At 46.4% G+C, this 15,605-nt stretch overlaps 1 protein-coding gene across 1 annotated transcript in view; it reads right to left on the bottom strand.

The window, feature by feature from the left end:
• Positions 1–15,012, bottom strand: part of LOC311125065 (E3 ubiquitin-protein ligase Mdm2-like) — a 66,973-nt gene extending 51,961 nt beyond the window's left edge. The window contains exons 1-7 of the mRNA XM_084199138.1: positions 14,956–15,012; positions 13,922–14,169; positions 13,384–13,473; positions 13,189–13,263; positions 8,266–8,399; positions 465–523; positions 80–243 (exon numbers count right to left, since the gene is read on the bottom strand). Of these exons, the coding sequence (XP_084055264.1) occupies positions 80–243; positions 465–523; positions 8,266–8,399; positions 13,189–13,263; positions 13,384–13,473; positions 13,922–13,933 (534 nt within the window). The 5' untranslated portion in view covers positions 13,934–14,169; positions 14,956–15,012. The remainder of the gene's footprint in view (positions 1–79; positions 244–464; positions 524–8,265; positions 8,400–13,188; positions 13,264–13,383; positions 13,474–13,921; positions 14,170–14,955) is intronic.
• Positions 15,013–15,605: the final 593 nt, after the last annotated feature.

Below are 15,605 nucleotides of genomic sequence, written 5' to 3'. Positions count from 1 at the left end.
CTAGGCTACTCATAGAGATACACTAGGCTACTCACAGAGATACACTAGGCTACTCACAGAGATACACCAGGCTACTCACAGTGTTACTGTGGGAGTCTGAAGACTCAGTGCTCCTCCGGTCTCGTCTCAGGCCTCCTATCACACACCAGGACATGCTGTCATCAAAGGGTAGAGAAAAGCTGTCTGACCTATGCCTCTTCCTGGGCTCACAGCCGTCCTCCTCTTGTGTCGATGATGTACCCGCTGGAATAGAACAGAGGAGACGTGAGCAGTGGTGTTAACAGGGTTGACACATCAAATACTACTGTTAACAATTTCTTCAAATAAGCCATTTCTCCTCTGATGGCAATAGAGAAGAATGTTGTGCATCCAATCACTCAGTTGACATATTGAAACATACTGATATAGTCTTCAACAAAGTGATTTCTTCCTTGATGACACTGAATATCTTATGTGATGTTCACAAGACATCAATGACTTTTTATAGCCGTACATGTGCATTGGCTTGAGGTACGACCAGTAGCTAAGAGCAATAAAAAAACATATTTAAAAACGGTCCATTTCAATCCATCAGGCTAGGACTGCTGTGGATGTGGATTCCCCCCTGGTCTGGTAGGAACAGGCATGTCTTTGTTGTGTCTGTGTGTGGATGCTATGGGCCTGAAGAGACTCATTGTGAGGAGAAGTCATCTGAACACATTCTCCACAGCCTCCAGACCAGTGTGTTCCTTAGGTCTGGTCCTATCTCCTATCCCCACAGCAGGACAAGTCTGGACGGACACAGTGAAAGTGACAGTGGTTCTATGCTTTGATCAATCCATAACTCAGTCTCTGAAATATATAAAAGGAGTGTACATCTTCCCCAACAGCCTTGACAGGGTAGCACATGAAACCATCCTGTCTGACATGACACCACGAAGCCATCCTGTCTGACATGACACCACGAAACCATCCTGTCTGACATGACACCACGAAACCATCCTGTCTGACATGACACCACGAAGCCATCCTGTCGGACATGACACCACGAAGCCATCCTGTCTGACATGACACCACGAAGCCATCCTGTCGGACATGACACCACGAAGCCATCCTGTCTGACATGACACCACGAAGCCATCCTGTCTGACATGACACCACGAAGCCATCCTGTCTGACATGACACCACGAAACCATCCTGTCGGACATGACACCACGAAGCCATCCTGTCTGACATGACACCACGAAGCCATCCTGTCTGACATGACACCACGAAACCATCCTGTCTGACATGACACCACGAAGCCATCCTGTCTGACATGACACCACGAAGCCATCCTGTCGGACATGACACCACGAAGCCATCCTGTCTGACATGACACCATGAAGCCATCCTGTCTGACATGACACCACGAAGCCATCCTGTCTGACATGACACCACGAAGCCATCCTGTCTGACATGACACCACGAAGCCATCCTGTCTGACATGACACCACGAAGCCATCCTGTCTGACATGACACCACGAAGCCATCCTGTCTGACATGACACCACGAAACCATCCTGTCTGACATGACACCACGAAGCCATCCTGTCTGACATGACACCACGAAACCATCCTGTCGGACATGACACCACGAAGCCATCCTGTCTGACATGACACCACGAAGCCATCCTGTCTGACATGACACCACGAAGCCATCCTGTCGGACATGACACCACGAAGCCATCCTGTCTGACATGACACCATGAAGCCATCCTGTCTGACATGACACCACGAAGCCATCCTGTCTGACATGACACCACGAAGCCATCCTGTCTGACATGACACCACGAAGCCATCCTGTCTGACATGACACCACGAAGCCATCCTGTCTGACATGACACCACGAAACCATCCTGTCTGACATGACACCACGAAACCATCCTGTCTGACATGACACCATGAAGCCATCCTGTCGGACATGACACCACAAAGCCATCCTGTCTGACATGACACCACGAAGCCATCCTGTCGGACATGACACCACGAAGCCATCCTGTCTGACAAGACACCACGAAGCCATCCTGTCTGACATGACACCACGAAGCCATCCTGTCTGACATGACACCACGAAACCATCCTGTCGGACATGACACCACGAAGCCATCCTGTCTGACATGACACCACGAAGCCATCCTGTCTGACATGACACCACGAAGCCATCCTGTCGGACATGACACCATGAAGCCATCCTGTCTGACATGACACCACGAAGCCATCCTGTCTGACATGACACCACGAAGCCATCCTGTCTGACATGACACCACGAAGCCATCCTGTCTGACATGACACCACGAAGCCATCCTGTCTGACATGACACCACGAAGCCATCCTGTCTGACATGACACCACGAAGCCATCCTGTCTGACATGACACCACGAAACCATCCTGTCTGACATGACACCATGAAGCCATCCTGTCGGACATGACACCACGAAGCCATCCTGTCTGACATGACACCACGAAACCATCCTGTCGGACATGACACCACGAAGCCATCCTGTCTGACATGACACCATGAAGCCATCCTGTCGGACATGACACCACGAAGCCATCCTGTCTGACATGACACCATGAAGCCATCCTGTCTGACATGACACCACGAAGCCATCCTGTCTGACATGACACCACGAAGCCATCCTGTCTGACATGACACCACGAAGCCATCCTGTCTGACATGACACCACGAAGCCATCCTGTCTGACATGACACCACGAAACCATCCTGTCTGACATGACACCACGAAGCCATCCTGTCGGACATGACACCATGAAGCCATCCTGTCTGACATGACACCACGAAGCCATCCTGTCGGACATGACACCACGAAGCCATCCTGTCTGACATGACACCACGAAGCCATCCTGTCTGACATGACACCACGAAGCCATCCTGTCTGACATGACACCACGAAGCCATCCTGTCGGACATGACACCACGAAGCCATCCTGTCGGACATGACACCACGAAGCCATCCTGTCTGACATGACACCATGAAGCCATCCTGTCTGACATGACACCATGAAGCCATCCTGTCTGACATGACACCATGAAGCCATCCTGTCGGACATGACACCACGAAGCCATCCTGTCGGACATGACACCACGAAGCCATCCTGTCGGACATGACACCATGAAACCATCTTGTCTGACATGACACCACGAAGCCATCCTGTCTGACTTGACACATTTACATTTACATTTTAGTCATTTAGCAGACGCTCTTATCCAGAGCGACTTACAGGAGCAATTAGGGTTAAGTGCCTTGCTCAAGGGCACATTTACGTCATTTAGCAGACGTTCTTATCCAGAGCGACTACAAATTGGTGCATTCACCCTATAGCCAGTGGGATAACCACTTTACAATTATACTATTTATTTATTTATAAGTGAAATGCTTACTTATAAGCCCTTAACCAACAGTGCAGTTTTTTTATTTTTATAAGACAAGTCAAATAAAACAACAACAAAAAAGTGTTGAGAGAGAAAAAATAAAATAACATTAGGGAGGCTATATATACAGGGGGGTACCGGTGCAGAGTCAATGTGCGGGGGCACCGGCTAGTTGACGTAGTTGAGGTAAAATGTACATGTGGGTAGAGTTAAAGTGAATAAATTACAAATAACACGGGAAAACACACATAATAGTACAACTGGTTAGAGGTTTCCCTTCATTTAGTTTAGTGTGTCTACCATAGAAATAAAATGAATAGATCCTCTTTCTATGTTGTCTTCCTACCTTAGGCCCTCTATCCGGTTTATCCAGAGACTGGGATTCTTAAGGAAAAAGAAACATCCACATTTAAAAAATCTGAATAGACTACCGGTACTTCTTCAGTGTCTTATCAACCCCAATACATCAGACAGCATTGAACTGCCTAGCGTAACAAATGGCTTTTTCAAAAAGTGATGTATATGAAACCCCACCTCTTTAAGGAATACCTGGGATAGGATAAAGTAATCCTTCTACCCCCCCCCACCTAAAAAAATAAATATATATATATAAAAAAAAATTGTAAAGTGGTTATCCCACTGGTTATAAGGTGAATGCACCAATTTGTAAGTGGCTCTGGATAAGAGCGTCTGCTAAATGACTAAAATGTAAATGTAAACTAGTAACTACAGGACAATAACCGAAAAGGGGAAAAGTACCTTGTTTTTGCACTGCTAGGAGATTTTGTGTGATCATAGCGAAGACCATCTCCGGTGACCTTCTCCCCTACCTCACCTCGCTGATCAACTCATCCTTGACCGCCGGCCATGTCCCTTCCGTCTTCAAGAGAGCGAGAGTTGCTCCCCTTCTCAAAAAACCAACACTCGACCCCACTGATGTCAACAATTACAGACCAGTATCCCTTCTCTCTTTTCTTTCCAAAACTATTGAGCGTGCCGTCTTTAGCCAACTCTCTTGCTATCTCTCTCAGAATGACCTTCTTGATCCAAACCAATCAGGTTTCAGGACTGGTCATTCAACTGAGACTGCTCTTCTCTGTGTCACGGAGGCTCTCCGCACTGCTAAAGCTAACTCTCTCTCCTCTGCTCTTGTCCTTCTAGACCTGTCTGCTGCCTTTGATACTGTGAACCATCAGATCATCCTCTCCACCCTCTCCGAGCTGGGCATCTCCGGCGCGGCTCACTCCTGGATTGCGTCCTACCTGACCGGTCGCTCCTACCAAGTGGCGTGGCGAGAAGCTGTCTCCGCACCACGTGCTCTCACCACTGGTGTCCCCCAAGGCTCAGTTCTAGGCCCTCTCCTTTTCTCCCTATACACCAAGTCACTTGGCTCTGTCATATCCTCACATGGTCTCTCCTATCATTGCTACGCTGACGATACACAACTAATCTTCTCCTTTCCCCCTTCTGATAACCAGGTGGCGAATCGCATCTCTGCATGTCTGGCAGACATATCAGTATGGATGACGGATCACCACCTCAAGCTGAACCCTGGCAAGACGGAGCTGCTCTTCCTCCCGGGGAAGGACTGCCCGTTCCATGATCTCGCCATCACGGTTGACAACTCCGCTGTGTCCTCCTCCCAGAGTGCGAAGAGCCTAGGCGTGACCCTGGACAACACCCTGTCGTTCTCCGCCAACATCAAGGCGGTGACCCGCTCCTGCAGGTTCATGCTCTACAACATTCGGAGAGTACGACCCTGCCTTACACAGGAAGCGGCACAGGTCCTAATCCAGGCACTTGTCATCTCCCGTCTGGACTACTGCAACTCGCTGTTGGCTGGCCTCCCTGCCTGTGCCATTAAACCCCTACAACTCATCCAGAATGCCGCAGCCCGTCTGGTGTTCAACCTTCCCAAGTTCTCTCACGTCACCCCCCTCCTCCGCACACTCCACTGGCTTCCAGTTGAAGCTCGCATCCGCTACAAGACCATGGTGCTTGCCTATGGAGCAGTGAGGGGAACGGCACCTCTGTACCTTCAGGCTCTGATCAGTCCCTACACCCAAACGAGGGCATTGCGCTCATCCACCTCTGGCCTGCTGGCTCCCCTTCCTCTGCGGAAGCATAGTTCCCGCTCAGCCCAGTCAAAACTGTTCGCTGCTCTGGCACCCCAATGGTGGAACAAGCTCCCTCACGACGCCAGGACAGCGGAGTCACTCACCACCTTCCGGAGACATTTGAAACCCCACCTCTTTAAGGAATACCTGGGATAGGATAAAGGAATCTTTCTACCCCCCCCCCCAATTGTAAAGTGGTTATCCCACTGGCTATAGGGTGAACGCACCAATTTGTGAGTCGCTCTGGCTAAGAGCGTCTGCTAAATGACGTTAATGTGCCCTTGAGCAAGGCACTTAACCCTAATTGCTCCTGTAAGTCGCTCTGGATAAGAGCGTCTGCTAAATGACTAAAATGTAAATGTAAATGTAGGACTCTGAAAGAGCAAAACACACAAGGCTAACATTAGCATACTGAAACAGTTTCCGTTTCAGCCATCTCAAATTTGTTTAGCAAAAAGAAGCCTGCTCATCAACTTCAGTAACTTCTTTTTGAAACATCAGTACACATCTGAGCCAACACATGCCACAGGTGACAGCATATTAAGTGGCTGTATTAGAGGTCCAGAGAGCCTGTATTAAAGGCTGTGTAGAGGGGATGTATTAGAGGATGTATTAAAGGCTGTGTAGAGGGGATGTATTAGAGGCTGTGTAGAGGGGATGTATTAGAGGCTGTGTAGAGGGGATGTATTAGAGGCTGTGTAGAGGGGATGTATTAGAGGCTGTGTAGAGGGGATGTATTAGAGGCTGTGTAGAGGGCATGTATTAGAGGCTGTGTAGAGGGGATGTATTAGAGGCTGTGTAGAGGGGATGTATTAGAGACTGTATTAGAGTCTGTGTAGAGGGGATGTATTAGAGGCTGTGTAGAGGGGATGTATTAGAGGCTGTGTAGAGGGGATGTATTAGAGGCTCTATTAGAGGGGATGTATTAGAGCCTGTGTAGAGGGGATGTATTAGAGGATGTGTAGAGGGGATGTATTAGAGGCTGTGTAGAGGGGATGTATTAGATAATGTATTAAAGGCTGTGTAGAGGGGATGTATTAGAGGCTGTGTAGAGGGGATGTATTAGAGGCTGTGTAGAGGGGATGTATTAGAGGATGTGTAGAGGGGATGTATTAGAGGCTGTGTAGAGGGGATGTATTAGAGGCTGTGTAGAGGGGATGTATTAGAGGCTGTATTAGAGTCTGTGTAGAGGGGATGTATTAGAGGCTGTGTAGAGGGGATGTATTAGAGGATGTATAGAGGGGATGTATTAGAGGCTGTGTAGAGGGGATGTATTAGAGGCTGTATTAGAGGCTGTGTAGAGGGGATGTATTAGAGGCTGTGTAGAGGGGATGTATTAGAGGATGTATAGAGGGGATGTATTAGAGGCTGTGTAGAGGGGATGTATTAGAGCCTGTGTAGAGGGGATGTATTTGAGGCTGTGTAGAGGGGATGTATTAGAGGCTCTCTAGAGGGGATGTATTAGAGGCTGTGTAGAGGGGATGTATTAGAGGCTGTGTAGAGGGGATGTATTAGAGGCTCTATTAGAGGGGATGTATTAGAGCCTGTGTAGAGGGGATGTATTAGAGGCTGTGTAGAGGGGATGTATTAGAGGCTGTGTAGAGGGACTGTATTAGAGGATGTGTAGAGGGGATGTATTAGAGGCTGTATTAGAGGGGATGTATTAGAGGCTGTGTAGAGGGGATGTATTAGAGGCTGTGTAGAGGGGATGTATTAGAGGCTGTGTAGAGGGGATGTATTAGAGGCTGTGTAGAGGGGATGTATTAGAGGCTGTGTAGAGGGGATGTATTAGAGGCTGTCTAGAGGGGATATATTAGAGGCTCTCTAGAGGGGATGTATTAGAGGCTGTGTAGAGGGGATGTATTAGAGGCTCTATTAGAGGGGATGTATTAGAGCCTGTGTAGAGGGGATGTATTAGAGGATGTGTAGAGGGGATGTATTAGAGGCTGTGTAGAGGGACTGTATTAGAGGATGTGTAGAGGGGATGTATTAGAGGCTGTATTAGAGGGGATGTATTAGAGTCTGTGTAGAGGGGATGTATTAGAGGCTGTATTAGAGGGGATGTATTAGAGGCTGTGTAGAGGGGATGTATGAGAGGCTGTGTAGAGGGGATGTATTAGAGGCTGTGTAGAGGGGATGTATTAGAGGCTGTATTAGAGGCTGTGTAGAGGGGCTGTATTAGAGGCTGTCTAGAGGGGATGTATTAGAGGCTGTATTAGAGGGGATGTATTAGAGGCTGTGTAGAGGGGATGTATTAGAGGCTGTGTAGAGGGGATGTATTAGAGGCTGTGTAGAGGGGATGTATTAGAGGCTGTGTAGAGGGGATATATTAGAGGCTGTCTAGAGGGGATGTATTAGAGGCTGTGTAGAGGGGATGTATTAGAGGCTGTCTAGAGGGGATGTATTAGAGGCTGTGTAGAGGGGATATATTAGAGGATGTGTAGAGGGGATGTATTAGAGGCTGTCTAGAGGGGATGTATTAGAGCCTGTGTACATTTAAATTTTAGTCATTTAGCAGACGCTCTTATCCAGAGCGACTTACAGAGAGCCTGTCTTAGATTATGTGTGTGTTGGGGGTGGGGGTAAACAGGGTGGGGGTAAACAGGGTGGGGGTAATCAGGGTGTGTGTGTGTTGGGGTGGGGGTAAACAGGGTGTGTGTGTGTTATTGTGAGAGTGTCTGTGTGTGGCTCTTTGATGGAGAAGCTGTCCACTCCCTGCAGTGTGTCCCCTCACCGTGGCTCTTTAACAGAGAAGCTGTCCACTCCCAGTACAGCCCCCAGTGGGTCGTCAGCACAGTGCACTAGGTGTTGCTGCTTCATGTCATAAAGCTGCTTCTTCATGATGTACTGCCCCAGGTAGAATATCACCTGACAATAGACAGCACAGGGGTCAGAGGTCAACACCACAGCATAACACACAAGAGGAGAGAGAGCGTAACAGGGGTGCTGCCAGAGGTCAAGAGGAGAGAGAGCGTAACAGGGGTGCTGCCAGAGGTCAAGAGGAGAGAGAGCGTAACAGGGATGCTGCCAGAGGTCAAGAGGAGAGAGAGCGTAACAGGGGTGCTGCCAGAGGTCAAGAGGAGAGAGAGCGTAACAGGGGTGCTGCCAGAGGTCAAGAGGAGAGAGAGCGTAACAGGGGTGCTGCCAGAGGTCAAGAGGAGAGAGAGCGTAACAGGGGTGCTGCCAGAGGTCAAGAGGAGAGAGAGCGTAACAGGGGTGCTGCCAGAGGTCAAGAGGAGAGAGAGCATAACAGGGGTGCTGCCAGAGGTCAAGAGGAGAGAGAGCGTAACAGGGGTGCTGCCAGAGGTCAAGAGGAGAGAGAGCGTAACAGGGGTGCTGCCAGAGGTCAAGAGGAGAGAGAGCGTAACAGGGGTGCTGCCAGAGGTCAAGAGGAGAGAGAGCGTAACAGGGGTGCTGCCAGAGGTCAAGAGGAGAGAGAGCGTAACAGGGGTGCTGCCAGAGGTCAAGAGGAGAGAGAGCGTAACAGGGGTGCTGCCAGAGGTCAAGAGGAGAGAGAGCGTAACAGGGGTGCTGCCAGAGGTCAAGAGGAGAGAGAGCGTAACAGGGGTGCTGCCAGAGGTCAAGAGTAGAAGTCTGGGAATGTCTCTGGATAAGACCGCACCATGAATAGTTCTGTCTCAGTCCAGTTGATACCAGACAGTTCTGTCTCAGTCTAGTTGATACACCTCATCCCATACTGATCCAGGCAGTTCTGTCCCAGTCTAGTTGATACCCTCCCTCCATATACTGATCCAGGCAGTTCTGTCTCAGTCTAGTCGTTACTCCCCATATACTGATCTAGACAGTTCTGTCTCAGTCTAGTTGATACACCTCATCCCATACTGATCCAGCCAGTTCTGTCCCAGTCTAGTTGATACCCTCCCTCCATATACTGATCGAGGCAGTTCTGTCTCAGTCTAGTCGTTACTCTCCATATACTGATCCAGACAGTTCTGTCTCAGTCTAGTTGATACACCTCATCCCATACTGATCCAGCCAGTTCTGTCCCAGTCTAGTTGATACCCTCCCTCCATATACTGATCCAGCCAGTTCTGTCCCAGTCTAGTTGATACCCTCTCTCCATATACTGATCCAGGCAGTTCTGTCCCAGTCTAGTCGTTACTCTCCATATACTGATCCAGACAGTTCTGTCTAAGTCTAGTCGTTACTCTCCATATACTGATCCAGGCAGTTCTGTCCCAGTCTAGTCGTTACTCTCCATATACTGATCCAGACAGTTCTGTCTCAGTCTAGTTGATACACCTCATCCCATACTGATCCAGGCAGTTCTGTCCCAGTCTAGTTGATACCCTCGCTCCATATACTGATCCAGGCAGTTCTGTCTCAGTCTAGTCGTTACTCTCCATATACTGATCCAGCCAGTTCTGTCCCAGTCTAGTCGATACACCTCATCCAATACTGATCCAGCCAGTTCTGTCCCAGTCTAGTTGATACCCTCCCTCCATATACTGATCCAGGCAGTTCTGTCTCAGTCTAGTCGTTACTCCCCATATACTGATCCAGACAGTTCTGTCTCAGTCTAGTTGATACACCTCATCCCATACTGATCCAGCCAGTTCTGTCCCAGTCTAGTTGATACCCTCCCTCCATATACTGATCCAGGCAGTTCTGTCTCAGTCTAGTCGTTACTCTCCATATACTGATCCAGACAGTTCTGTCTCAGTCTAGTCGTTACTCCCCATATACTGATCCAGCCAGTTCTGTCTCAGTCTAGTTGATACACCTCATCCCATACTGATCCAGCCAGTTCTGTCCCAGTCTAGTTGATAACCTCCCTCCATATACTGATCCAGGCAGTTCTGTCTCAGTCTAGTCGTTACTCTCCATATACTGATCCAGACAGTTCTGTCTTAGTCTAGTCGTTACTCTCCATATACTGATCCAGCCAGTTCTGTCCCAGTCTAGTCGATACACCTCATCCCATACTGATCCAGGCAGTTCTGTCTCAGTCTAGTTGATACCCTCTCTCCATATACTGATCCAGGCAGTTCTGTCTCAGTCTAGTCGTTACTCTCCATATACTGATCCAGGCAGTTCTGTCTCAGTCTAGTCGTTACTCCCCATATACTGATCTAGACAGTTCTGTCTCAGTCTAGTTGATACACCTCATCCCATACTGATCCAGCCAGTTCTGTCCCAGTCTAGTTGATACCCTCCCTCCATATACTGATCCAGGCAGTTCTGTCTCAGTCTAGTCGTTACTCTCCATATACTGATCCAGACAGTTCTGTCTCAGTCTAGTTGATACACCTCATCCCATACTGATCCAGCCAGTTCTGTCCCAGTCTAGTTGATACCCTCCCTCCATATACTGATCCAGCCAGTTCTGTCCCAGTCTAGTTGATACCCTCGCTCCATATACTGATCCAGGCAGTTCTGTCTCAGTCTAGTCGTTACTCTCCATATACTGATCCAGCCAGTTCTGTCCCAGTCTAGTCGATACACCTCATCCAATACTGATCCAGCCAGTTCTGTCCCAGTCTAGTTGATACCCTCCCTCCATATACTGATCCAGGCAGTTCTGTCTCAGTCTAGTCGTTACTCCCCATATACTGATCCAGACAGTTCTGTCTCAGTCTAGTTGATACACCTCATCCCATACTGATCCAGCCAGTTCTGTCCCAGTCTAGTTGATACCCTCCCTCCATATACTGATCCAGGCAGTTCTGTCTCAGTCTAGTCGTTACTCTCCATATACTGATCCAGACAGTTCTGTCTCAGTCTAGTCGTTACTCCCCATATACTGATCCAGCCAGTTCTGTCCCAGTCTAGTTGATACACCTCATCCCATACTGATCCAGCCAGTTCTGTCCCAGTCTAGTTGATACCCTCCCTCCATATACTGATCCAGGCAGTTCTGTCTCAGTCTAGTCGTTACTCTCCATATACTGATCCAGACAGTTCTGTCTTAGTCTAGTCGTTACTCTCCATATACTGATCCAGACAGTTCTGTCTCAGTCTAGTCGTTACTCTCCATATACTGATCCAGCCAGTTCTGTCCCAGTCTAGTCGATACACCTCATCCCATACTGATCCAGGCAGTTCTGTCTCAGTCTAGTTGATACCCTCTCTCCATATACTGATCCAGGCAGTTCTGTCTCAGTCTAGTCGTTACTCTCCATATACTGATCCAGCCAGTTCTGTCTCAGTCTAGTCGATACACCTCATCCCATACTGATCCAGCCAACAGAATAAGAGTATTCTGGGTCCCATTTTAGACAGGCAACTGATAGACACATGATCACTGTACTGAGTAGAAATATATGACTCTATCCCATATACTTCTCTAGCTGACAGGAGGCTATTGTGATTGATCACTGCCACGAAGGCATCAGTTCCTTATCATAAAAGCAGATTACACAGACTGTAAACATATTCTCCAGCAATCAATGTGGACCAGTTAAACACTCAACACTCTATAAACTAAAGGATCAATGCAGCCTCTCAGTCTGAGATAACTGTCTCCCTGATGAACAACAGAGAGGAAGGAGTCCCAGACTAGTTTGACATTCCAGAGGTCCATTTGAACCCCAGTGAGTCAGAGAGGAAGGAGTCCCAGACTAATTTGACATTCCAGAGGTCCATTTGAACCCCAGTGAGTCAGAGAGGAAGGAGTCCCAGACTAGTTTGACATCCCAGAGGTCCATTTGAACCTCAGTGAGTCAGAGAGGAAGGAGTCCCAGACTAGTTTGACATCCCAGAGGTCCATTTGAACCCCAGTGAGTCAGAGAGGAAGGAGTCCCAGACTAATTTGACATTCCAGAGGTCCATTTGAACCCCAGTGAGTCAGAGAGGAAGGAGTCCCAGACTAGTTTGACATTCCAGAGGTCCATTTGAACCCCAGTGAGTCAGAGAGGAAGTCAAGAGGTGACTGAATGTTCTAACATTCTAACTAAGATAAACACCAATCTCTCTCTATGACTCAGACTTCCTCACAGACAGATAGACCCCCTGACAATTCTCCCCAAAGCTGTGTGACATGTCTTCAAAACCAAGGGGACCTGCTAGCCAATCATAGCTCACCATTTATGTTTAAAATAAGTAAATGACAGTGCATTTGTATTCTAGTTTAGCAGATGCTCTTATCTAGAGTGACAATCAGTTCATTCAACTAAAGTAGGTAAAACAGTATATCAACAGGAAAAACAACAGAACCAAGACAAAAGCCTTTATATTTTTTGAGAGCATCTACTGTATGTAGTACTTAGTTGATGAAAGCGACAACCAATAGTGAAACTAGTGTAAATCTAACTATGTGGAGAAGAATCCAGATTCAACACCTACACAACTTCTATACCAGTAGTTTGGCTGCTAACAACACATGAAGAGGAACTATTCCTTCCTTAGAAATGAACTAATATCCACTATTCTAGGAGTAAACTAAGATATACTGCAATTGGAAATTCAAAACATCAAATATTTAAATGTAAAAAACGTAATTAAAATATGAGACTAGAAAATATTATGGAAACTGAAAAGTCTGGGATATAATGTCCATTGAGGGTCTTAACGGTTTTCATCTGTCTGCTTCACGCAAACAATAAGTTGATTAACTAAAGTTGAGCCAAAGACGTGTGGTTTCTATATCAGCAGGGTACAGGCAACAAAGACAGCCAGCTGTCAAGTCACTTCATACCTCTTTCATGGTGAAAACGTCTTTGTCTGCACCTGCCTGCTGTAATAAGATGTGCAGTTTCTCTTTTGGTCGTACCTGGGAAAAAATAGCACATAAAACAAAAACGTTATTTTAGATTCAATGTCATTGTAAACAAATATGATGTAAAATGTGTGATAGAGAGAGAGAGGGAGAGCTATTTAAGTTAATACTTACAAGTTTCTCATTGTCCAACGTATTTATTTGGGAACCAGTTCTATGCCATTCTGACATTCTCTCACAATTCTCTGCCATTCTGTCTTTCACCTGTTGAAGAGTAGAGCAAAAAATACATTTAAAATGTCAAAGTTAACATGCAATGCCTTATAAAAGTATACAATTACATACACGTCAAGACAAGCTTTGGAAGACAGAAACAAGCTTACCTATCTAAATAAATAGAAGTACTAAAGAGTAGACGTCCCTTATACACACACACACACATCTCTATAATACACCCTTCATATTCTGTACATAAAGTGCTTCAGCTCGGATGCTAGCAGTAGGAACCACTTCCCCGTTTCCCCGGGATTTAAATAGGCTCGGAAAGACATGTCAGGGCTAGCATTGCTCCGGCTGTTGACGCCGGTGTAGGGCTAGCAGTAGGAACCACTTCCCCGTCTCCCCGGGATTTAAATAGGCTCGGAAAGACATGTCAGGGCTAGCATTGCTCCGGCTGTTGACGCCGGTGTAGGGCTGAAGCCAGATTACTAACCTCCCTTGACATGTCGAAGCATGACGAGCACACCGCTTTGAGTCACCCACCTAGCGGCCACCCTGCGTCTGTGCACCCCCCTCCACCCTTAGTGCCGAGTTGGATATGCCCGGCATGTCCCAGTTTACTACAGCTCCGCATTATGTAATAATCAGCTGTCAGACTGATGTGGGCAGGTTTGGAGGAAGGGTGTCTCGAATGGTTGCTTTGTAGGTTCCTGGACTCTTATCTTCCATTTTGTTTTCGATCTTAAAAAATTAGTGTAGGAAATAGGGATTTGGTTAAAGAATCTGGCAATGTCTGTATATATATATTTATTTTTTAAAGAAGTGAATGTCCAGGGTTTTCAATAACAAAATCTGGTCACTTATTTCCTTTCACATATTTCTTATTTTCATCCAAATTATTCCAACGGAAAAAATGGTATTTGGGTAAGAAAGGGCTATAAAAAACTGATGCAACTTAAATATATTAATTTAATGAGGGGATTTAATTAAATATTTTAGCACACATGCAGGCTTATAGCTTGACAAAACAGATGAAAAGGAACTGGCTTTTCTAGCTAGCTTGTAAACCAATTCAAGTTACACTAGCAATTTTATTTTCCAATGCATGTAACATTGGGTTAACCACAGTGTATTGATGTATTCTGAATCAAAGACATGTTTACCAATTATGCTAAACTTATTAGCTAGCTTGCCAACATAGCTAGCATCGTTAGCATCGCTAGCACGCTAACCCTTAGCTAGCACGCTAACCCTTAGCTAGCAGTAAATAAGTATAAGGTAGAAACATGCAAAGTAACAATTGCACATTTATGAATTGTTTGGATAAGCCTACCAATTTCAATGTCATGACGCAGTATATCTGACACAACATTGTCAATGCATGTTGGATTCCACCGAAAGACATATGGGAGCTAACATTAATTAATTAAAAATAAAGACAACGGGAACATGCATTGCTTGCCAATACACCAAATACAAATACAATTTTAGCTAAAATATTGGTTAGCAGTTTAGTTAATAGCTTACCTTCTTGCATGAACGTAAACATCTGCAACCATCCTCCTCTTCCTTAAAAAGGTGCTGCCCAAGGCAGAGACAGGCTTGCCAGGTCAATTGCTAATTTCTAAGAAGTCACTCAAACCTGCCTTCAAAGCCTGAAAACTAGCACAATTTCAGCAGATTACAGGGAAATTAATAAATGTTTTAAAATGCCATGTTGGTAAAGTTGCAATATAGAAGTAGTATAAAACCTTGCACCCAGCGACCAAAACCTTTCACCTGCAGCAAAGTTTCCAAAGTACCTCAATAAACCCCAAAAATGCATACATGGCAACCCTGGGCAGAGACGTGTTGACCTGTGAAACTGTTGGTTGTGCACTCTGCAGAAGTCAGATATTTGTGGCTAATGTTAACATTCTGTGGAGGTCACCTGATCCTAGATCTGTGAAAAGGTTGACAACAACACAGTTTATGTTTGTGTTAGAGAGCACATTACAGGCCTGTCTGAATTTTATTTAGTCATTTGAAATCACATATTTTAATGTTAAGCTTTGATTTGTAACACTAAATGTTTTGTCAGTGCATAGTATTCTGCAAGACAATCTGTGGAACATTTTCATATTAGTGGTACATTTGAGTGAGATTTTGAGCTAGCAGTTGGAATTTTGATACATTGT

Source organism: Coregonus lavaretus (assembly GCF_964263955.1).
Source record: "Coregonus lavaretus genome assembly, contig: HAP1_SCAFFOLD_875, whole genome shotgun sequence".
Lineage (NCBI taxonomy): Eukaryota > Metazoa > Chordata > Actinopteri > Salmoniformes > Salmonidae > Coregonus > Coregonus lavaretus.
The sequence above is the reverse complement of the archived record's forward strand: the minus strand, read 5'-3'. Positions and strand labels throughout refer to the sequence as shown.